The sequence below is a fragment of the Coloeus monedula genome (genome assembly GCF_965178545.1).
Source record: "Coloeus monedula genome assembly, chromosome: 1".
Taxonomy (NCBI): domain Eukaryota; kingdom Metazoa; phylum Chordata; class Aves; order Passeriformes; family Corvidae; genus Coloeus; species Coloeus monedula.
Window position 1 is genome coordinate 48,111,389 of NC_138781.1, and position 25,010 is coordinate 48,136,398.

At 41.0% G+C, this 25,010-nt stretch overlaps 1 protein-coding gene across 1 annotated transcript; it reads right to left on the reverse strand.

The window, feature by feature from the left end:
• Positions 1 to 265: 265 nt before the first annotated feature.
• On the reverse strand, positions 266 to 23,992 carry MATCAP2 (microtubule associated tyrosine carboxypeptidase 2). The gene is made up of 7 exons (XM_082280772.1): positions 23,771 to 23,992; positions 16,226 to 16,908; positions 9,131 to 9,274; positions 6,886 to 7,018; positions 5,377 to 5,682; positions 4,780 to 4,877; positions 266 to 811 (listed from the first exon to the last, which is right to left on the reverse strand). The coding sequence occupies exons 1-7, from the start codon at positions 23,793 to 23,795 to the stop codon at positions 650 to 652; spliced, it is 1,551 nt and encodes a 516-aa protein (XP_082136898.1). The 5' UTR covers positions 23,796 to 23,992; the 3' UTR covers positions 266 to 649.
• Positions 23,993 to 25,010: the final 1,018 nt, after the last annotated feature.

The following is a 25,010-nucleotide window of genomic DNA, read 5'->3' on the forward strand; positions in this document are numbered from 1 at the left end:
GGGGAAAGCTTTGCTACCTGTTTACAGTCATTAAAACAGCAACCCCTAACTTTTTTTCTCTTTTTTTTAAATGATAATTCTCTCCTTAAAAAAACCCCTGAAACTTTTTGTAACATTATGGACTTTGATGCTGTGGCACAAAGACCTGCTTCTGTGCACTGTTTTTAAACTTTCTGTTTTCATTGCAATGATGACTAAATGGGAAAGTTATGCAGACAGCAATGCAACATAATCTACCCCAGTTCTATTGCTATGAACCGTGACAGCTATGACCAAAGATAAGGCAAACAAAAGTGAACTAAGGGGGAATTTCTCCTCTGTCCCCTTTCCTCCAGCTCTGAACCTGGGTGGGAAAAGGCAGTATATTACAAGAGACAGCACTCAGCACTATACCAAGCATACAAAACAGAGTAGATGATTGGACAAATCACTGCAGAGGAATTTCTAAGCCAAATTTTACAAAAATGCACAATCCCTTTTAAAAATAATCAGTATACAATCACAATGCAGAAGGACATAAAGGGGCTTTTTCTGAATTCCACATATTCTGGCCACTCTTCCCTCCCATCTCTCATAAGTCCCTTCTTGCAAGCTCTGGGAAGTTCAGCTCTACATTGTTGCACAGTAAGTGAATAGTGGTCTAATACTGTTAATTTATGAGATCCTGGAGCTCCTCATCAGTCAGCTCATTGACTTCCATGATCTTTTTCAAGTGTTCCATGTACCGGGCATGGTCTTGCAAGAAGTGTGGCACCCTCATGTTTTCAATCACAGCTAATCCTTTCAGGCGATCCACATCCTCATATGAGATCTGTAAGGAAGGACACGGGTCAATTTAGCAGTACAGTCCCGTTGCTTCTCTGCTGCTGCTATAAATTCTCTCCTGTAAATGAGGAAATATTTCAGAGCAGGGAAATTTAAAATCTTGGAGAAGCCTTTCAAAACATGAGCAACTGTCTGCTTCAGTGAAAGATGCAAAAAAAGTGTAATTTTAGCAAATGCCTTCATAATTCCTGATTGTGCTTTTGATTCCCTCAGTAAACAGACTTGTAGGAATGTGAATGAGAATCATCTACAGCAGCTGCAGGAATAGAGAAGGAAAGAATGGAGCACATGTAAGTCCTGGAATGTCTTCTCAACAAGGCAGAAAGATTTACACGAGAATAGAAACAACACTGTGCAAAAGACTAAGGAACTAGAAAGGGAGTGCAGAATAGGCATGGCACAGGAAGCAGACTTTGGGAAATGCATAGTGCCAGCTGACCTGAACTCTGCTGTTTCATTTTCACTAGTAAATGTGCTTATGCACAGCTAAATGAAAATGCATCTCTACTAACTAACTACATGAACAATACCTAAGCATCCCAATTTTAGGGGTTTTTTTTGTTTTCCCCATTCAGTAGCAGGCTGGAGACGGGGTTTGCCTCATGGCACCAGAGCCCTCTGGGTATGGGTGCTGAACTCTCATTTTCCAGCTATTACAGGACCTGATAGCTTTTTTTTCTAAGGAAAATGGATATTTTTATCTTCATAGTCTTATGATTCTAAAAGCTAGGACTTCTAATTGCAGTAGCTCATGAATGATAGTCCAGAAAGGATGAATGCTTTGGCTCGGCACAAGCTGCCATGGAAGCACAGAACAGGACTCCTTGGGCAGCTGTCCAGTGTGATGAAATTTGTGTGGTTGTCACTTTGTCTCCAAGCTGTGTGTTCTGGGCACCCTGCAGACAGCAGCATATGCACTGGCAAAGCCCACCAGCCTTGCTGTGCTTATTAACTGGCACGTTCTATTTCTTCACAGGAGGTTTGTGCCAGGTGGCTTGAGTGGAGCCTGCTCCTTCCAACCTTTTTGACCCATGTTTCTTCTAAGGAGCTGAGCCCTGCACAGTCTGGCTTCCCTGGAGGCAGCCTGCCCTCTTGGCAGGTGATGGTTTCTATTCAGCAGCATTTAAAGTGCACATGAAGGATTCACCAATGTGCAAGGGTCCTGGAAGGGCTTTCTGGAAAGACAGGACAGTGTAAAAATCCAGATGCTAAACCTGATCCATAGAGACAGGTGCGTATCTCAGCGATGATAATTGGAGCAAAGTCCACAAAGAAAATCAATTTGCATCTGCGTACACAAGTGTGCTTTTCTAGTTGCAAGGACAAGATGCACCCAATTAAGAAACAAATATACACCTATGCCTAGGCTTATTCAAGTCACTAAGCTACTGCTGATTGAAATCATGTGGCTTTACACCTAATTAACTTACTTAGAAGTGGATACAGAGGAGCTGTACAAAACCAAATCATCTCCTTTCAGTCTGGAGACATAGCATCACATGCAATTAAATTCTACCTCTTTTCCTCCCTAAAGAAAGAAAAAGGATCCTTCCCCCCTCATATTTATGCTCAGAGGTTTCTGTTCCTGCTGCAAACAAGAAACATATATCTGTAATCTGAGGTATGGTTTCAACGGGATGCGTTTCCCCAGTCCTTGCAATTGGTAAACAATGACCAAAGTTGACATCCTGAGGAGATCAAAAACATAATCTCATCCTATTGTGGAAATGGGTTGTTTTCTTTACCACATGTAAATAGTCATTGCACTAGATAAAAAACTCTGAGGCTAAAACAGGCTTACTTGTGCTCATATGTTTCTTGGGAAACACAATAGTGGGTGGTATTGCGCTGCTTTACTTTATAAAACTACGGTAGTTATGCTGTACTGAAGTGCACCCAATATCTGCATTCTGTTTCTCTTCAGTATTACTTGCATGCAGTCACCACATGGATGTTCTGCAGTGCTTCCCACATTTGATTATTTCCTGTGAAGTTTTAGAACTGCTCCTTTTAAGAAGCATCTTTTCTCACATTTCAAGTGTTTTCCTTAGTCACTTCTAGGTAGGTTGAACAGCTTGCATGTATCCACACCACACTCTTCTACACTGTAAGTAATGTCAGAAGCAACAGGAAGGCATGACCTGGAGGACGTGCCAGCGAAGCTTAATACTCCCTTTGGAACAACCTGATCCTCCTATTCCACCCTAAAAAAAACAAATAAATCCCCCATTTAAAGTGGTGATAAACCACTAGGCTGGATCCCAGTGCAAGTTTTATACTTGTCTCTTTCATGAGACTATAGGGAGATATTGGAGCGGGCCCAGTGAAGGGTCACTAAGATGATTAAGGCACTGGAGCATCTCTCCTGTGAGGAAAGGCTGAGAGAGCTGGAACTGTTTAGCCTGGAGAAAAGAAAGCTCATGGGAATCTTGTCAGTGTGTATAAACACCTGACGGCATGGGAATGGGGCTCTTCTCACCAGCGCATACTGACAGGGCAAGAGGCAATGGGCTCCTGTTAAAATGCACAAAATTCCATCTGAACACAAAACACTTTTGTACAGTGAGGGTGGAAAAACACTGGCACAGGCCACACAGAGGGATTGTGGAGTCACCATCAGTGGAGATATTCAAAGCCCAGATGGACGTGGTCCAGGGCAAACTGCTCTAGCTGACACTGCTTAAGCATGGAAGTTGGACTGGATGATGCTGAGGGGTCTCTGCAGACCTCAGCTAATCTGTGATGCTGAGAGCTGACACTGTTCTGATACACAAATTTCCAGCTTGACTGCAGATGTCTGAAGCAAAAACATTCAGAATACATTTTAAGATCCCTTGATTTTAGAAGTTGTAAAGTCAAGCACTTATAAATTATCATGCTGCTAGAAATAAATTGCTTGTAGACCCCCTAATGTGGGAGCCATGCAATGTGGATCATAGTGCAATCTGTAATTTTATGAGGAATGACTTAGTATGTTTTTCAAGTGGCCTGACAATCCTGCAGACTCCCTGAAGAGAGACAGGCATAAAGCAGCAAAGGAACAGTGTGTGTGTGGAGTTAAGCAAGCTTAAAGCAAAAGGAAACTTCAGAGAGAAAGTTGCAGGCTTATTTGACAGTGTGATTTTATTTTCAAAGCTTCCTGACTTGGTTCAGTTACCTAAGTAGCTCTTGCTTATCAACAAGGATGTTTTTGACAGTAAAGGGAAAACTTAAATGTGGACCAAAACCCCCTATCATAATATGCCACTTCCCTTTATCACCCATTGATTGCTAAGTAGGCAGAAATGTTGGTATACCAGCTCTAAATTCAAGCTCACTGTCAATTTGGCTCCCTGTTTATGTGAGTATGAATCCTGCTTTATGAACTGTGAAAGCTTAGCAACCCAAGGATTTGGTTCAGGAAGTGTGACAAAATTTCTGCACTTCTAAGGATGATTTGGAGAACAAACAAGCCATGACAGTTAGAATGGACCGAAAATATGTTCGGTGAATGTAGAAATACCATTATTCTGGGGGAAAAAAACCCTCATTTTTGAAAAACACCTGCCATCAGTGAGAGAACTTTGAGATGAAATACTCTTTGTGGTGAAAGGGGGATGCATTAATGTCAAATAGTTCATTTTGTTTTCTCGTAGGACCACCACCTTATCTAGTACCTGTCTTGTTTGGCCAAGGCAGTCTGTTGTGCTTCAAGTCAGGTAGTAACCCATAAAGGGAGGAAAGTCTGAGAAATATGACCATAAATCTTAATCTGATAAGTGAAGAATGAGGACAAGCTGGTAGAAATTTTTAGGACTTCAAAATACTTGCAACTTGCACAATGTAATTGAAGGTGCTATACAGAGCAGAGAATTCTAGATCAAAGTAAAACCAAGCACAATGACTCATAGGTTGTTACAGGCAGGCTTGCTGAAATAATAAAACTGTACCCTTGGGAATAATGAGTTCAGTCACCTTTCCAAGAGCTGTCAGAAGATGGAAATCAATGGACTCCCTGTATCTCAGGATTCGGAGGATGCCATCCAAGTACACCTGGTCCTTATTGAAACAGCCTGAAAGGAATGGAGAAACGTTGCACTCTATCACTGTTTGGTCAAGGCATGGTCTCAGAAGCCATTAAGAGCAGAACAATTTTATTTTTAAAAACTAGATATTTATATCCCTGACTTTGAAAACCTTTCCAAAAACTAGCTAGAAGACAAAACCCACTAGCCAGTAAAAGAAACCAAACACAGAAGATAGTGCCTGTGAATAACCACAGGCAACATTACATCTGTAGAAAGCAGGTCAAACTGTGAATATGGATTTTTTCAAAGTTTTGCATTTACATTCCACTTCCACTAAAAAAAAGAATCCTTTACTGATTCAGCTTGAAGGTCTCACTCATGAGCATTTTCAGCCTTATTTTCCTGAGACCCCGTTTCAGAAAGTGTGCAGTCTCATTTCTCCCTTTGGCAAAGGTTTTACCGTGTGACATGATTAAGGAGCTCTGTGCGTGTTCTGAAAGCCTCCCTGAAGTACAGAACCAGAGGAGACAAATAGGGAACTCACCTGGTTGTGAAGTGTCAGTCCACCCTCTCTTGGCCCGTACGCAGTAATCCCACCTAGTATTGGGGTCCTTGACAAATTTCCCCACGTCCTGGAAAAGCTGACTGAAGGACATTTGGCTGGCCTGGTACACTGTGTAGTAGAGCAGGGCAGCTCTCCAAAGAAAAGGGTCTTTGCGGAACAGGACGCTGTGAATGCTCGCTAGCCCCTCTTCTGTAGGGTTGATTGGTTTTAACCCGTGTTTTCTACGACCATTCCGGTTGCACCAAGGCTGGCTGTTGTTGTTAAAACCCCGAAAGTAGTGAGTTCCTGAAAAAAAAAATAAAAGGAATTTGGCACCTAGAACAGTAGCATCCAATGATTAACAAAAAATATAAAATATATAAGGAGATACCCATTTCAGAACACTGAGCTGGCAGGACTGGGCACTGGGGAAAGTGACAACTTTAGCCTTGTCTACAACAGAGAATTTTGACAGAGATATTTACACCATGCAAATATTCACCTGCTGACTGCAAGTGAAATTCTTGAAAATGCCTAAGGAATGCAACTATCAGGAGAACTTGACTTTCTAAATCTGTGGAAAGGAATTTTCAGAAGTGTCTTACAAGCTGAATTGTCTCTGGCATAGGATAGGCATAGTAGGGAACAGAAGGAAGGAAAAGCAAAGTCAAAGGGCAGAAATGTTGCCTCCTGAAGGTGATTAAACAGCACTACTGCAGCCTTGGAAGATGCTGTGTCCCTTACAATGGGATTAACAGTAGTTCTAGGCAATTGCAAGGCTTATTCTTCAGTTAATATTCAGGCACTAGCCAAGTTTATCCATTTTTTACGTGTTTCATTAAAACAGATGCACTGAAAAATTTGTAGAAATTTTCCACAGGGCTGGGCCAGCCTTGTGTAATGCAAAACCAAAGCAATTTTACATCTCAGTTTAGGGATCACTGGATAAATTCTTCATAGCTAAAGCATGCCTACATTTGCAAGCAGTGCAGCGTGACAGGAGCAGGTTTGCAAAGTGACATGGCTGGAGCCAAAGTTGAATGGTCACACTATTTTTGTTTCCTCTTTTGGTTTTTTTTAACTCCAGAGTAGTTAAAAAAAAAAATTGCTCTCGTGAGCAAAACGTCCCTGAGCAGTGACAGCACAGAAGGTATGCCCTGGAGCAGAACCTCTGGGCTAGCATCATCTGAAAGGATTACTCTTTGCTTGCTCTAAGATTCCTTTGGCATGGGAACCTCAGTGCAGTAAGTGGGACTAGCTGGTAGGCTTACTTCAAAAGCTTGCTCTGGCCTAAAATGCTAATGTACATGAACCCTAGGAATCCTTTTACTGCATGCTGCAGTAATAAAAAGGTTTCTCCTTCCCTTTAGCACACCTCCAGCACGAGTTCTTTGGATAGGGATGTTCCCTCTTTCAGTATCTGTCCAGTGCCTGGCCCATCACTGTGAAATAAGTAACAATGCATGCAAGTACTCCCCTTTGCCTGCAGAAGGGATGTCGTGCTCATACCAATTTCGTGTCTCAGCATCCCCTCCAGCCAGTGCTCTCGCGCAGTGGAGACATTGATAGTGAGAGTGGGGCGGCCGTTCACCACGGTCATGGAGGCTCGCGACAGCAGGTCCTCCGTGAGATGGACCACAATCTGAAGAGGAGAGAGTTCAGGTAGAGCTGAAGGAGCTCTCTTCTCGTTCCTGTTCCTGCTTTTTCCTCTGGCCCTTCCATTATTTCACTTCTCTTTGGTCCCTTGCCCTCCATAACTCTGTCTTGCGATCAGCAATCACTTGAGGGACTCTGCTGGCTGAGTTTATCCTACTCACCTGTGCTACAGACAGAACCTCAGACCTCAGTGGGGTGGGCTGAGGGTGAAGCCAGACCAACATAAGACTCAAAAATTTAATATGGCAACACTGACTAGACTCAGAGGGCAGGGAGCAATTGCATGCAGAATAAATTAGAGAAAATTACAGTTCTTGAACTGGGTTGAATTATCTTAGTATTACTGAGAACAGAAAAATACTAGGTAAGCACACATGAATTGACTAGGCATCTATATAATTAGCTGTCTGAAACCATTTCAGTTGCAATTTTAAATCCACTTGAATGAGAGGGGGAAGCACTGTGTACTTTTTTCCTGTTACATGATGCAGACTTAGTAAGATTATTGAAATACTGGTATTGTTTCATTCTATACAACAATATAGCACTTGCTTTCCTGTTCTCTCTTGGAAAATTGGTAATCAAAACAAAAACTGGGAGAGAAGGAAACTAATGCATATTGATATATTTTATCTTCAAAAAGCCCTTTTTAAACCAGTGACTGAGAGGGAAAAGTGAAACTCTCTTTCTTGAAGATTAAGCACCCTCTTCATGTAAAGCCTAAAGAAACAGTACTGCTCAGTAGAGTACAAGGGAGAGTACTTAAAAGAAAGATCACTTTTTTTAGATCCAAAAAAAAGGACCCAGGGATCAAAGGTATGAATACAACACTTCCCTGTATTCAAAACTGACCATTCAGCTTTAAGTTCAAGAGCAAATGGTCAGTCCCCTAAAACTTGTATTTAAGAGGCAAGAAAAATAGGTAAATCCCAAAGCATTTAGATTTAAAGGGCAGGTGCCACTTAGCTTTATTAAAACCCCTTCAGCTGGAGAGAGTATTTTCATATTTTAGACTATCCTGTATTAACCCTATTTTCACAGAAAAATAAAGCATTTCATTAAGAAGGACATGGGCTGCTGGATGAGGGTGTAGGATCCAGCTTCCATGAAGTCAAACCAAGCCAAAAATGAAGAGGGAGATAGAAGCACAGGAAACATAGAAGCACACCAAACATAGAAATTTTTTCTGCTTGCTCTAAACTGTAGTTTATTAATCCCACTCTTAGAAACACAGGTAAAGTCTGGTTATCAAGTGTCAAATCATAGTCTTGCAAAAATGTGTGATGAGTTTAGCAGTTTCTCCTAATAATATTATGTTTACCAATTAAACCTAGTTTCTGGGAAATTAATTTTTATTTCATGATTCCAGACTCCTCTTGCTTACTGCCAGTGATCTCATCCAAGTCTTTGTCATCTGGTGATTTCATTTGGATCAATCCCTTTTTTATACATTCAATTTCATCTGACTTTTCCAAGCAATGTCATGTAACTTCATCAAACTGGTCTTTTAAAATCCTGAATATAGAAAATAAGTTTTTTTCACAGGGCTCTAAAAAATTAGATGGTTAAAGCCAGGAAAAAACAGCACTCAAATGAACTCAACAAGCCAACCTCTTTCAGACATTTTTATTCACTTATGTCACTTTCATTTGTGTTGCTTCTTATAAATCACTCTCTTGGGCTGCTGCTTATTTTTTTTGGCCTTTTCTTAACTCTTTCCTTTGGTGTAAATAATTTGATACAGGAGAACGGATGGCAGAACTGATGAATAAATGGAAATGTGCTGGTCTCCAAGTAGCTGAAAAAAGGAGGGAAGGAAGGGTGTCGTTCTCGGGTACTCCCAAAAGAAGCGAATTTAAGAACAAGCATATATGAATCAGGAAACAGGCTCAGAGAGATGACTGAAGCATTTACAATGAATTTGTGTCGTTTCAATTGTTCAAATATTAGACTGGGCATAGCCATGAGAAAAGCATGATGTAAGGAAAATTCTTGGAATTAGGGAGGAAAGGCCTCCCAGAGGGTCTCTTGGGTCCATCCATGTGTAGTGTCTAAGGTCTACATAAGCGTTTCTTCCCTGATGCAGTGCATGCCTTACCTCACCAAGACAGCCTTCTTTCACCATGTATTTCCTGACATGATTCCAGATGCGACTTTTGGTCAGCAAGCTGCCTCCAGTGGCCTGTTCAAATTTTTCGTAGCTTCCGTATTTCTGCAATGTCCGCTTCATAATATTAATGGACTATGAAATGAAAAAGCACAGCAAATAACGCACTAAGATCCCCATGTCAGACTGGCATGTGTATTCTTTCTCTCCTCTCAATCCTTTTTTTTTTCAGTTTAAAATCCTTTTTTCTTAACTCATTGGCAGTCACTATCAGGCTGTACTCATTTAATACATGCTGACACACTCTGCAATGAATTTATACCATCTTCAGACGTACATTAATGCCAAAGTACTGAAAAAAGGTTCAGATCAACTCATCTTAGACCCACATACACCAGTGTGATGATTAGATGATTATCAGTCTAGTGAAATAGTACCAATTTTCTCTTTAATTTTGGCAATGTTGCACAACTGCCTTGTAAAACAGACATAACAGGTCTCCAGGACATTTGCAGTTTGACAGCATGTTTCTTTTTATGTTTTTCCAAATAATTTGAAAAAGATCAACTATTACTGTCATCTTGCTTAATTTCTTGGCATTTTCTAATTTAGGAACATGATTCATGAACTATGATTAAGCAGATGTGTAACAATATTTTTAATGATAATACTTCTACCAAAAATGTCTCCTTACAATGTATCCCTTGTACCATGGGTGTCTGTGTCAGAAAGGAGGAGAGAGAGCAGGAACTTTATTTACAGAACTTTCATTTAAACTTTTCATTTAAACTACAGTAGTTCTTTATAACCCCCCAAAATGAAGGCCTATTTCATGAAATAAATAGACTGGTATCAATGATTCTCTTATGTATTGCTGCTAGAAGAAGTCCCTTGTAGGTGCAAAGCTTAGCATGATGCCCATAACCTAAATATTCCTACCCCTTTCCCAGGAATTTTATCCTCAGCCAGCAGCCTGAACAATTCATGGTAACAGTTCTTCAGTTTCCTTTGCCAGGTGCCAGATCCTTAAGATATTTATGTTACCTACTAGTTGTTTGGTATATCAGGTTTCTATGAACAAATAAATAACTTTATTTGTTCACTCTGGAAAAAGTAATCTCTCAATCAATCTTCTAGCATGAAATTTGTCTTCACAACTTGCTGATATTAAATTTCCATTAAGTCTATAAGATTAAACACTAAGTACCCACTCAAATTCTAGGATGCCTAAGTTCATTCGAAATGAAATCCCAGAGGACTCTCCTATCTTAGCTGGAGTGCAGGTGTTTTCTAAAACCATCTCATCACAAAAAACAGTGAGAAAACAAGCACTGAGTACACATCAAACCTCCTGCTTGGCTGGCTGTAGCAGCAAACTCCCTGGAGTGGAGACCCAAGTTCTAGCTCTTCCTGCCTGCCTGTAGGCACCTTCCTGGGCTGTTCAGGATTTCCCTAAAATGCTGTGAGACACTTGAATCAACAGCACAATACAAGCAGCAGGTTTTCAGACATAGGACCTCCTGAAAAAGTACATACCCACTCTGGCCTCTCCTACTTCAACCTGATAGAGTTCACAGCTTCAAGGGGAAACTTCTTTATGTGCCATGCTAGGTAACCCATATCCTGGCATTCCAGCCACATCCAGATAGGTGTTGCAAGTTTGAACTCCTGCATACTGAGAAAGCCATTAAGTTTAAGCCTCCTCATTGCTGAACAGATATTCAGAAATTACTAAGAAGGGTGCTCACCCCTATCACCTTTTCTCTTGACTCTGTTTCAAGTGAAACAGAAAAACGTCCCAAAAATTCCTTCCAAGTGGGCAGGTGTGGCTCTGGAAGCACTGAAACAACAGGGAGAGCCATCTCTCACACACAAATCTCTGGGGAGTGGCAGATGGCCCTGGCACTGAGAGGAGCCCCATCCCCGGTGACGTTCCTGGTGTTGACACTTACTGCCACAACCATCCCAGTTGGGAGTGGTCCCTGGGGGGAAAAGATTTGGGAAATGTTTGGTTTCCAGGCACTGACTACAACACCAAGCCCTCATTTTGGGGTTCTGCACCTGTCTCCAAGGTGAGATGACTCAGTCAGGTGTTGCAAGAACTTGATGGGAAAGGGGAAAATCCAGACCAGCATGCCAGCTGCTGCCTAGTGCAGCATCCAACTGTGAGCTTATTTTCCAGCCTCCAGGCCAGCAGAACACTGGTACTGCTGCAGTTCCTAAAGCTAAACTGGAAACTCTTCAGCAACAGGTAAAAAAATGGAAGAAAAGAAGAACTATGTGGCTGTACCAGGTTACAGGTTAGGAGTAATAATTCCTGTTCTTTTCAATCTTACCTAAAGGTCTGCCTATCCCTCTGATCACTACTAAAGAGTGCCAGAAGAAGTAGCAGTCCCAAGACAAGCCCCCCTGCACAGCAAACTCCCCTGATGCTCAAGAAAGCAATAACTCAGAAGCGCTAACAAGAACAAGGCAAGCCTGTTTCATTGACTGGTTTAGGTTATGGTGGTGTTGGCTTTTTAAAACAAATTATTTACAGCCAAGCAGGTCTCTGAATCCCAAGTCACCCATGGTCAGCAACACAGCTCAGTTACTTGAGAATTATTGTAGAAATATGTACTGATGAGACTTCTCCTGAGTAGTGTGAGGCAAGCAAGTCAGAGAAGAGGCAAGCAAGTCAGAGAAGGGGCTCAGTGATCTAGGAGTCAGCCCCCTATTTCAGTCAGCTCATACATTCAGAAGCAGCTCTGCTGCAAAAGGGTTTCAGTCTCTGCTGAGATTTGTAAGACAGACAAGGCAGATGCACACCATTGGTCTTCTTCCTGCATAACTTATCTGCTGGAGGGGAAGAAGTGTCCAGGGTGCATCATTAGGTAAGAAGAACACTAAGAAGTACAAGACTGAGCTTGATAGTTTAATCAACAGCCATAAAATGGTGGCTGTTTGGGTCAAGAGGAATGAAGGGAGGAAGATAAGTGCAGATTTTTGAGGCTAGTCTACTCAGGCTGTAGTATTTTGAGTTTTATTCAGTGTTTGTAGGGGCTTTTCTTTTGCATGCTTGTTCTTAGTGGTACAAAGATCACTTTAAAGTAATTTAGAGCTGGTAGAAATATTTTTAATTAAAAATTTTTGAATGACTTTGTAAAGAATTAAAAATTAATACTCACTGGGATTTTGTACAAGACTGTGTTCTGAAACCTATCTTCCTACTGTGGTACCACGAGAAGTGATCTATAGTCTCCTCTAGGGGAAGAGAGAAGTTTGTGTCAGACCCTGTGAACTTATGCCACTTGGATGGCCTGATATGCTTTGTGTTATGTATTAGCACACCCTATCTATAAATCCTGGTTAAGAAGGGAATTTGTTGCTAGTGGAGAATGAAGTGGTTTACAATTAAGTGGTTTTTACAGACAGTGTCATGTTCTTGAATCTTCCACATGCCTAAACTGTGACATCACTTAGACACAGCAAGGGATTACTCAGTGTTGAATCCCATGTTGTTTAGCCCTCCAGCTCCACCTAAATTCCTTCCCAACATCTGATAAATTTGCTAATTGTAGGCTACTTGTATTACTGCCTTAAAAGGTGTCACACAAACACTTGCAATGTGGCATAACTGGTTAATTTATTAAGCCAAAACTGCTATACTCTTGTGAGTACAAGGGAAGAGGATGTATAACTCTTTCATGGGGGGATCACTCATTCAACAAAATGGTTGGGGGTTTTTTGTTGGGTTTTTTTTTAACATATGTAGAAATAGAATTCTTGCTGCCTTGTACAATTCAAAGAAACAGGTTACCTAAAATTGCAACTTGCTGATTTGGTTCAGCAAATTGAAACTGCTAAGTTCATCTGGTCTGCAAACACTGGGAACAACTACTTCTAAGCAAGTATTGCCACCTCTAGCATCTGAGTAAAAATAACAAACACTTTGAGTGTTAAGAAACTGAAGTGAAGGACAAGTAGTTTGAGCCAGAAAACTTTTAGAGCACACAGTTGCTGCAGTGACCTTGAAACACGGTGATAAGAGAATTAACTTCGGTAATATCAGATAACGTTAATCAATGTGAAAAGTGCAAATCTGCATGCTTCTTTCTATTCTCAAGTTTATTTCCCTAAAGGCACATATTGTGTGACTCATGAAAAACCTTATTATGAAGAAAATATCACAAAGTAGAAAGAGAGAAACAAACAGAGTAAAGTACGAGAAGAAAGACACTAAAATTAGCATTTTTCAAATGTATGAATAACTCAAAAATGTTTTCTCTATGTCTGTGAAAAGTCAGTCAATAAAAGTGTTGGACTGTGCCCAAGGTTTAAAAGCTTTGAGTTAAGTAGAAGCATGGGGTAAAGTGGGTGCTCACAAACCTGTGTGTTCCCCACTGCAGCATTGCTGAGTTAGTGGTTTGCAAACCCTCATTGCTCTTTGCCTTTAAAAAAATAAATAAATGGGGCAGAGTGTGGTTTGTCTTCCAGACATATTTCAGTAACACTATATTAACCAATTTCACAGACATGCACAAATGCAGAAAGGGTAATAAGTAAACACAATCTGTTTTAATGTCCTAGCAGGCTATGCACAGCTGTGGGTAAAAATATTTTTGACATGACTGAAAAATTCTCTAAAATTCTGAAATGTCAGGTTTTGAGCTCATTTCACTTAAGCATCCTAAAAGCCCCCTATAAAAATGGTGGGTTCAGTCAGTAAGAGCTGGGTTTACAGCTTTTTACTCCTAAAAGAGCAAGCGTCAGTTGCCATGAGCACCTTTTGTAGAAAAAAATAGGAATAATTCTGTTCACAGATACCAAGGCTTTCTAAAATAAGTGGAGCAATAAACAGAAGCCAAAAATGTTTCAAAAAACCCCAACAAAACTGAATTGATCCTTTTTGTAGCAAAAAGGATGACTACACACAGTTGTGGTTTTTTTACTGCAGACCCAGCTCTTGATACTGTGAGTACTTTTTTTGCAACTGCAGTCATCCTTTCTGAACTTAACTTCCTTTAAGATACCTACGTGTTTCTTCTGACAAGTAAAATCCTTGTGGAAAAAAAACCAGAAACGAAGAAAAAGCAAGTGCTCCTACAATACTTGCTGATTAAAATTTTGATTAATGCTGCTTTTTCTGGATAGTAAATTTGCATGAAATTAAATTCAAATTTGCGTGGAGATGAAAATTTCTAAAGCTAGTTGTAGATAAAAGAGAGAGAGTGACACCTGCTGGGCTTGGAGCTGTGTTAAAGCTGCTGGTTTGGGCATTTTTAAGTGCAAGGTATTTTTGTTTGGTATTTTTAGGAGCTAAACTTTGAATACATGCTTTTCTAGTGACTCAAACTAAGTCTTGTGAAACAATTTACATCTTCCTTGTTAATCGTCAGAAATACCATACTTCATTGAATATTAAATCCTTTATTGCCTTTTATAAAGTTGTTACAAAGCCTTTATTTTTCCCATACTTTTTATGGACAGGAAAAAAAGGTAGAGTTACAAATCAGAATAATATTAAGGAATCATTCATTATTAAAATATTCAGTATTTAGTCTTAGGGGTTTTTGTTAAAAGAAGGGTAAACCAAAGACAGCCTTGCTCCAGAAAATCATCATGCATAAAAGGACTTTTAAGGCTCTGCTAGCCCACACTGAAAGGGATCATGTGTATTAAATTTGGCTTGTCAAATAAGTAGCTGTTGATTTGCTGTCATCTATGTTGCTAATATTGCTAAAAAAATCAAAGGAAAGCCTATTAAAAAGCTCTAGTCAAGGAGCAGTTTTACTTGATGTCATTACAATTTAGTTCGTTGTTTAAAAGTATGGAAGAATATTTTAAGAATAGAACAGCTGTTCTCTTTTCTCATAAAGAAAATAAATTTTTAATGAAAACCCAGAAGCTGAGTTGTTAAAATATACAGATATTTTCAATGTGAAAACGGAGAGTATCGATACAATGAAGTAATGGGCAATAACTCTTCTGTGCATTCTTGGATTTAGAAAAAGAAAAAAAGTTAGTCTGCTTACAAGTCAGGAATCAGTTCTTAAAATCCCTAGTCCTTTTAATTCACATATCTTTTCTGCCAGGAATTTTAGTTTTAAGTGAAATATTCATATCACAAAGAAGTCAAACTCATGTAAAGGCAAGATGTCTTCCCAAGTTAAGTACCACTTGAAAACATGAGAGTTTAGAAAAGCAGAGTTCTCTGTTTAGAAAAGCTTGTCAAACTTAAATAAGATTGAAACCATTCTAAAACAAAAAATCCTCTAAACCATTTAAAAATAGCAAAAGTGGGAAGAATACTGCTTCTGCTACTATATAGGTAAGCACTGGGTTTTGTCACTTAGGTCAAAGTTGAAAGTAAGGCTTTTGTCACTGTTGAGGTTTTTTTGTAACTCAGACAGGAAGCCAAGGCAGTTACACAGACTGGGAATGTCTGTAGCTATATTATCAGTATGGCTGCATGTTGTGAAAAACCAAAATTGTCTTCTTAAAATTTACCTCTCTCTGGAATGGAATTTGGCTGTTGCTTGATTGAGTCTAATGTATATTCAAATACCCTTTCAAAGTTGATTAAAACAAGGAACATCAACATATGCTTATTCAATAACGATGACCTCAAATAATTGCTATCCCCTCCCAATCCCTGCATCACCTAGAGGACTGGCAGGATTTCTGTGCTGCCTTTTTCCTCTGCCTGTTTAGGCACTGTATTTTTCCTGTACTGGACTCTGCTTCATTGCCTAAAAAGCTTTCTTGATTTAAATTATGCTTCATGTAAACCCATTTAGAAGGAACCATGCCTTTGAAATCCTGTAAATTTTAGGAAATTTTAGGAAAGCTTAAATTTTTTTAATAAAAAAGATTTTATTTCAGTTCTACTAGTGCATTCTCATCTTTGATGCATTTTTAAAACAGCAGGGGAGAATGAATGATTTTATTTCAGTTCTACTAGTGCATTCTCATCTTTGATGCATTTTTAAAACAGCAGGGGAGAATGATAAGGAGGAATTACTTGCTATAAACAAAGCCAAATATCATGTAGGTATAGGAAAAAATAATCAGTGGAAAAGGAGGGAGAAAAAGAAGTAACTATACCTGCTTAAGGAATCTGTCAGATGCATGGCTGTGCTTAGCTAACACATTTGGCAGAGCAGGGTTTTCATACTGAAATTGAGGATTGTACGTGAAATCTGAGTTGAAAAATTTAACCTTCTCTTTCTCCACATTGGAGGGCTTGATTGCAGTCAGCAAGCAGAGTTTTTGGCCAGAGGCATCGCCTTCCTTCCCGTGGCTTTTTGAGGACTGGGATTGCTTTGGCTTTGTCAGATTAGAATGCTTTTTAGTTCGACTTCTGGGCCGCGGGGGCAGCCCCGCGGCGCTCCCTGCGGCCGAGGCGCCGCCGGCAAGCCTCACGCTGGTGGCCCCGGGGCCAGTGACCAGGAGGGGCGGCTGCCGGCCGGGGCAGCACCACCCTCCGCCCAGCAAGGGCAGCGGCACCTTGATTCTGCGGTGCTCGCTGCCCCGCGAGGTGGACGAACACCGGGTGGTTTTCCTGTGTTTCTTGTGGTGGGCGGATGACTGCTTTTGTGTGTGGTGTTTCTTCTCCTCTTTGCTCTGCAGAAGGACGTTGTAGCTACTGGTTCCTGTTGTGAAAATGTCCTTAAGGATCCCAGAAGGTGGATGCTGGAGGCTGTTTTCATTATTAATGTTCAGCTTATGAACTTCCAGACTCAGGAGTGATTTCCTAGAAAGCTCTGTCTTAGGCCAGTGAAGTTTTTCTGCATTTAGGGGGAAAAAAAGAAAAAAAATGAGGACAAACTTGATTTTCACAGGGATACTAATCTTAAGGACTCAAAGCTGCAACATAAAGGAAACACAAAATGTCTTAACTGCAGTCACATTACACTAATCTTGACTTCTAGGCATAGGGGAGAACTGAGTGTGTATATCACTTCTGAACAACTAGACTGGGAGGACTTGTAAGGTCCAGCTATACAAATATTTTATGCTTGCATCTCCATGCACAACTACATTGCTGGCAGCTAAGAACTAAGTTGTTTAAAAAAAGACTCTGCAGGGCTTCACGAACATTTACTGCTACATTAGAAAATGTATAGTTTTGAGCTGATTGATCTTTATCATGCACGGAAGGCTTTCTGTATGCATAAAGAATAACTTAAAACATGGGAAACTGTATAGGAGCATGTGAGCAGTGTTTACAGTGAAGTCCCACAGGGATCTGTGCTGCAATACAAGCAGTCTGGTGTGATCTCATCTGCAAAATCTGATTCACAGAATTTACTCTCAGAAAAGGGTGAGAACATTGGAAAGGGCCAGCCACAGTGAACAATTTACAACAGCGTATGGATAGTAATATATGTTTAAAAGACTTCGGTTTCACGTGTTCAGTCTTAAAACAGACAGTAAGCTGTGTTTGAAGAGGAGAGAGAAGAGAGATCAGCTAGTTACACTCCTGAAAAGCCTTAAGACAACACTGGTTATTTCATCTAATCAAAGTTGTTCTACAGTAACTGCTGGCTTTAAAAAAAACCACTTTAGAAGAAACACTGTAAACTAAAATGAATGCAAAAAGCAAACAAAGTTTCTTTAATGAGTGAACCCTCCTTTCTTGCTCTGACCCCTGGCATAGCCTTCGGGGGAGACTGGTCCCTGTTGCAGAGGAGCTGCACGGAAAAGTCATTGAGGATTAAAACTGCATTTAACATTTGTGCTGGCTTGTTAGAGAGACGTGACCGCGCTTCACTGGTTCTGACCATCCCCTCCTCTTGACAGCCAGTTCCTCCTAGAACAGTAGGTGAGCTGAGACTACAGGTACAAATATATCGTGTCACGGAGAAATGTTTCCTATTTCTGTACCTAAAACAAAAGGATTTGTGGAAGAGGAGATGTGGCTGGAGCATGATTAAAGCCTGCAAAAGGCATTTGAGCATCATCCCACAGTTATACATAGCTGAGCAGTAATTGCTTTACATACAGTAATTATACTCTGAATGGAACACTAGCAAGAGATCATTAAAATGCCTCCAAGGCAGGGAAAAAATCCACAGTGGCTTAATTCCAGCTTTATTTTCACAGTAAAATTAGGGTTTGCTCCCGACATAAGCACTATGCCAACGCATTTCATGCTGTTGGACCTCTGTCAGTTCCATGTCAACCTGTGCTCTTCAGTTCTTCCGAACACCCTGTCCTAAAAACAGATTAGAGGTCCTATTTGCATGAACATATGAAGGGTGATCTGCAGCCTGAGTGTTTCCTCCACTGGAAAGAAGAGAGATAGAAGCATTAGATTATTCTCTTTCACTAAAGCATGTGTATCCTGTGGAAACTCAGTTTTCTTCCATGGTAAGTTTGTAAATCCCCTTTCTATGCTTGGCACAGAACGTGCTCCTTGGCATTCCTGTTCAAATTCTGTCAGATCATTCTCATCACATACATGACAACCTGCCTACATGGCTTATCTTGCTTTCCCATGAGCTGTCGTGGTGAGAAACCACAGCTCCCCATCACAAGGAGAACAACATCAAACTAAATACATAAGAGAGATACATTTTTTGGACAACAGAATAGGATGACCACTCTCATATTTCTTGGCAAGTATTTGAGATTGACTTCAGACTTGTATCAACTATTACAGTATGTGAATCCTTACTTTTAAGAAGGGTAAATGAAAACTAAGGTTTCCAGAATGTTTGAACACATATTCAATTTCTGAGCACATGACTTTGCTTAGGTAGACAAAACTGAAATTGGAAATTATACAGCTACTTCTTAAAATATAGACAAAGAAATAACATCACACTAGAGGCATTTACACTTCACCTTCTCCAACACAACCTTCTCCAACTAATCAACTTCTAAAAGCCACAAAGAATATAGAAGCCTTAAATTGCTGCTATAATGGAATAATTTGAACTAATACCACACATGTATCTATGAAGTGACAAATAGAAAAGAAAAAAATGGAAACTGAATTCAAGGAAACAACTCAAAATGACCTTAAACCACCTATTCCCTCCCCCAATGCTTGTGTCAATCTAATACCAAAAACTCATGACAGCAAGCTGTCAGAGCTAAGAGGTACAGTCGGCCAGTAATAAATGCATTTATATGTAGACAATTGCTCAACGTTGTAAGTCAGAATTCTGCTGGAAGTGTCACAAATGGTGGTTGAGTGCTGAACATGCACTGGCAGGTTTTACATGCACATGGCTGGTATCAAAAATAGTTGTCCCCAATCTGTAGTTACTTTACGAGTGCAATCTTGTAGCAAAGTGATTTTTCAGCTGCCAAACTAAGTGTTGCTGTCCTTAATTTTCTTCTGATTAAAGGATACCGTTCCATGCCTATTTGTGCTGGAAACCTAGAATCAACAGGTAATCCAGCAAATCTGAAATATTATAATAGATAACAAAGCAGTTTTCACAGAAGTCATATAACTGCTGTTCTAAAATTTTGTAAAAGTCTTCTGAATATCATTACGAAATAAATTAGAAAATAATATTTGAGACTGTCAAATTATGTTGCAAAGCACCAAATTTAAAGTTCTTTCTCTAGAACATTTGTTTAAGCTATAACATATTTTAAACTCACATCTGTAAATCAGACAGCATCAACTAAACTAGGAATATACTGTCTTCTAGCAAATTTGACTTACTATGTCCAAGAGTTTCCAATTATTAGCAATGCCTGGTGATTGAAAAAGAGGTCTAATATTCTGAATATAAAACAAATTCATTGCACCTCCTGAAAAGCTGCTTCAGTATTTCAAAAAGTACTGAGATGCCATGCTGCTAAAAAGTTGCCAGTTGTAATGGATTATCAACCCGGATTAATTGCTTGGATTGCTTAGCAGTGATTTCCAGCTTTTAAATTCTGGATACCATTGAACAGATGACTGGAGATTACTTCTAAAAGATATGAAAAAGGCAAAGTGAAAACCACCATGCTATGACGTAACACCATCCTCCATACCAGGATACAGATATCACGCTACAGATCCCAGAGGTTTTATCTTTTGTATCTCATCCACAGGTGTTACACGTGTTCTGAGAAGTACAAATCTGAATTTGCTGACTTTACTTATTTCTGGTTTTGCAGTAGAAAACTGCCAAAGAACATATGCCCAGGGCTCCAGTTACCTTTGAGAACCTCCCTCATGTAATTTATGTACAAAGATTCTTTTCATTGTTCTTGCCTCCAGACGCTCAACAGTCAGAAAGCCACAAGTCCTTCAGCAATTAAAAAAACCCTGAAAAACCACAACAAAACTAATGCAGTCTCTTCCTAAAGATTCTCCATCGTGTTTACTTCCATTTATTTATATCTTGTTCCTTTCTGCAACAACACATTAATAAAAACATGGTCCTAGAGACATCGGTGAAGTATTACATGAAACAATCTGCCACATTTGCAGCGCAAGGTGATGTAGACATAAGCAAGGAGGGGACAGAAGGGCTGCTTGTCCCCCTTTTGTCACAATTAGGGTACCAAAGAACAGGAAACCCTCCTGTTAATGGCAATTTGGTCTGTCTTGGGCCAAGAGGGGCTCTACCCCTCTTTAGAGCCATGGTGTTCAGCTCCTGTTATCCCATAAGGTGGGCTGGCAGGGCAACCACCCCTGTGAGTCTAAAGAATCTCACAAGACAGCAGGTTGTGCCCTAGCCAAAATCCCATCCTTGTCAAGATATCAGTTGTAGCTGGCAGTACTGGACTTACTCCATCCTGCAGACACAAGTGTATTACATGTCACAGAACAATTCAAAATACCACAGGCTTGATTTTGCAAAAAGAGGAGTTTTACCTGTAACTTCCATTTATATACAGGTAGCTATTCCAGAGACACAGCAGTACTGGAAAAGGGATGGAGTCCAAGACTGCTAACAGTGAATACGTGGGAACCACAAATCTCATTATGATTCTGCACTAATGAAACACTTCACATGTATAAATTGCATCCCAGTCACTAGCCTTGAACCTTGCACTATTGCAGACACTGCCTAATCTTGTCAGAGATTATTTGTTAGAAAAAATGTTAGATTTTATGTTATATTCAGGAGCCAGATTATTGGTCTCCATCCTTTAGAAACTGATGGATTGAGCTAATAAGTCAATAATACGCGTGGTAAAGTCCCAGTGTATGCATTTTTCTAGACTTTGGAGAGTGTTGTATAAGTACCTTCCTCTAGGCTACAGGGCAGCAACTATCCAAACAGCTTCCTAAATACCTGTTCCATAGGTGGAATGAGGTTAATGACAGGTATTTGTGGGCACAAATCTCTCTGTCTGGCTAGCCTTACTCTAAACTAGCAGACAGCTCCTGCAGTTTCCGAGCAGCTGTCACTCAGGTAATATATGCACAATGAACAAATCCTTTCCAAACTGCACGTGTGACTAAGGAGCTTAGCAAACATTTTCATGGAGGACTTTCTCCTGTCCTAGGAATGTAATGGTCTGAGCCACTACTTTTGTTTTTCAGATTACCATTACCATGCTAGAATATGGTTGAGTTTCTTTTTGCTCAAAATCAGAAATTATTTCAAGGCTGACTTGAATTTTCAAATTTATAAGAAGGCAAATAATGTATGTGATCTATCTACAAGCAATAGTTAAGTCTGAAACTGAGAGATGAGAAAGAACTACACAGATGTGACAAGTAAGATTCCTCCTTTGACACACTGTGCAAAGGTACAATTACATTACAAAGAAATATTTATCTCCAATATTCAGACAATTAGAATAGACTCACAACACTTTGTAGTTTATGAGCTCTAGACTGTATGGTTTGTGTGTGCAGAGGGCTATAGAAAGAATATTCTGAAAAAAAGCAGGCAACATAAACCTGTAATGTTCCACTGCCTCTCAAACACTACAGGCTTATATTTGTGGCATAACATAATCTGACCAGAGTCCTATCCTCTATTTCCTCACCGCTGCAAACACCTTTAAAGTTTAAAAGCACTCCAGTTTTGAACAGAAGCTGTCAGGCCACCTGAACTAGAATGTACTGGAAGCTCTGTCTATAATGACTGAAAATGGTTTAACAGTAGAATTAGGCAATGAGTTTTGTAAAAACACTGACACTGAGTTACTTTCTATTTTCACAAACATCTTAGTTATTAACTTAGTTATTTCCCTGTATATTGGGAACTTCTACATTTAACCTAAGACTTTTTTTTTTCCACAAAAAATATCCACCTATTTACTTTCCTCCTTTAAAGGTGTTATCTGTCATTCAGCTTTTAATTCTGAGCTTCAAAACCAAGGGCAGGTTTCAGCCTATCAGCCAACTTGTATATCTGATTCATTAGCTGCCGGGGTTTGTAAGTAGCTCTGGACTTTATAGGACTGATTGGCAGTTTGGATTTTCTTCTTTAAAATGACAATGCTATTTGAGATGGACTCTTTCTACCTTTAAAAAAAAAAAAGTATGGACTGACTTGTGAACAGTTTCCTGCATGTTTGCTTCTACTATATTGAAATACAGTATTATGTAACTGACTCCAAATTCGGGTCCTTCAAATTAAATTACATGGGCACAGTAATAATCAGTAAAAGTGAAGACTTGGCTCTAATGAAATCAAGCAACAAACTCCCACTGATTTAATAAACTCAGGATATAAGCACAGAACACTGATTTATAGGCAGACTTGCACAGGACGAAACTCTCATCCAAACAGATCTCTGGCTTGTTCTACTGCAGCACAGGCACAGTCAGGAATATTTGATGGAGGGATATTGACTCAAAATAACTATCTTTCATGAAATCTCATCCTTTAAGATTGCAGTAGCTATTGCACATCTCCAAGGATGCTCTGATCAATCCCATGAACTGTATTTCTGTTTCCATTATCAGAAGTAACACTCTAGTCATATCCATGCCCAGATGGAACAGCATATCAATTATGCAGAGAAAGAGTAGCTGTAAGAGATCTTAGTTATGATTGCAAGGGTACTGAACGAGGGCACACTAAGACACCTCCAGCAGATTGCTTGTAGATAGATTTCCCCATGGCAAAGTAACATTGGCTTGAGCAGCTGAAGTAATGACACATGAAAGGATGTCAAATTTAAACAAGGAGAACATCTGTTTTGAAGCAGCAACTGTATTGTAGGTTTTCCTGCATTCCACATGTACACAGCACGGAGGGGAGCGGTTTTGTGTGGCACCTGTCTATATCATCGTTATATAGTCATAATAAAGGTTTTTATACACGCATACTATAAGGATTTGTTAACTTCTCTGAGGACACAACAACGGGTAGAGCCAAAGCGTATAAGACACCAGATATAATCAGCAATAGTTTTATTAGCATTCTTCCTTGCATGGTCTGTCCCTCGCTCCGGCGGAGCGGGTGTCACCTCCGCACTCCCCAGTGTCCCGGGGCAGGGTCTGGGTCAGCAGGTAACACGCTCACTCCTTATATTCACCGGGGGGGCTCCCGCTCCTGGAGCCAGGCAGGTGTGGAGCCCCTACCCTCGTCCCCAGGGACCAGGTGACACCCCACCGACACCCGCGGCGCCGCTCGGGCGATGCTTCCCCGCTCGGCAGAGAAGAGCTGGCGGCCCGCCGGCTGCCCCGGGCGCCGCGGGGACCGCGCCTCCCCCGCTCCCGGTACTCACCGGTGACACAGATGGACTCCAGCATGGTGCTCCGCCCGGCAGCGCCGCCGCTCTGCCCCGCCGGCTGCCCCCTGCGCGGCGGGCTCCTGGGCGGGGAGCCCTGAGGGGAGGCGGCAGGGAGGCAGCGCCCGGCGCCGCGGGATGTGCCCGCGTCGCCGCCTCGGCGGATCCGGGGAGCGCGGCTGGCCCCGGGCCGGCAGGCGGGAGCCGCGCCGGCAGAGCCCCCGCCCGCTCGCCCGCCGCTGCAGACTACAAGTTCCGGCGGGCTCCGCGCGGCCCGAGCGCTGGCGGGGGCGGGGCGGGGGGGCGCTGCACCCTGGGATCTGTAGTGCAGCGGCCCGTGTCCCGGGGCGCCACCCCGCTGACGCCAGCAGGGAGCATCAGCCCGCCGTATCCCACCGGCACGGCTGGCCCCAGGTGTCAGCAGCATCGGAGAGGCTATAGCGCCAGCATTTGCAGGAGTCTAGCGAGCATAACTCACGCATAGTGCAGCGTTGCAGTCCTCTGATAATTATCAGCTACCATCATCGCTGCAATTGGTAATAGTTGGTGTGATTGGTAATTATCTGCTGGATCTGTGGCAAGCAGAGGAAAGACTGCATGGGACAAAGGGTGCTTAGCAGGATATGTGCCACCCTGGGAGATGGGTCTCATGCTCGGGGGTATCCCATGGAAAAAGAGGAATTGCATCAGGGCAACGGTTTAGGGCGATAACTGATGGTTATCATACATTGATAAGTAGTAAATAGAATTCAAAGTAGAAGACAGACTTTATATTACACCCTCCTGTCGCCTTACTTGTTGTGCAATCTGTTGCTTTGCTTGTGAAACCTTTCACTCCTTGAAATACAATCTGTGCATTTTAAAATTGAACACCAAATAGGAACAAATTATTTTATCTTAGCAATCATGGCTGTGTAAGCCATTGATGTAGGCACGGTGTAGGAAGATTCTGTACTCTTCATGCAGATTTAAGGGCATTACTGAAGTCGGATTACACATCAAAGCTTTTTACTGTGTTAATGATGCATTTACTTTTTTTAAACAGCCAACTCTTATTGGAGTGAGCAATTTAATTGAAAGTGACTTACCAGCACAATAGTGCTTAACATAGATCATGTGAGCGTAGTGATCTCCCAGGGAGCGGAGAGCAGGGAAGTTGTGTGCTGCTTTAGTTGAGTATCTTAAATATCTGCCACCTTCCCTCCCATCAATAAATCCATATCTGCAATGTCTCTAC

Excerpts from the sequence above, each read along its gene's own strand:
- MATCAP2 (XM_082280772.1), bottom strand. The coding sequence starts at position 23,795 with ATGCTGGAGTCCATCTGTGTCACCG. Across the intron at positions 9,275-16,225 it reads CTGACAGATTCCTTAAGCAG|TCCATTAATATTATGAAGCG; the intron begins GTATAGTTACTT and ends TTCATTTCATAG. Across the intron at positions 5,683-6,885 it reads GATGCTGAGACACGAAATTG|GAACTCACTACTTTCGGGGT; the intron begins GTATGAGCACGA and ends TTTTTTTTTCAG.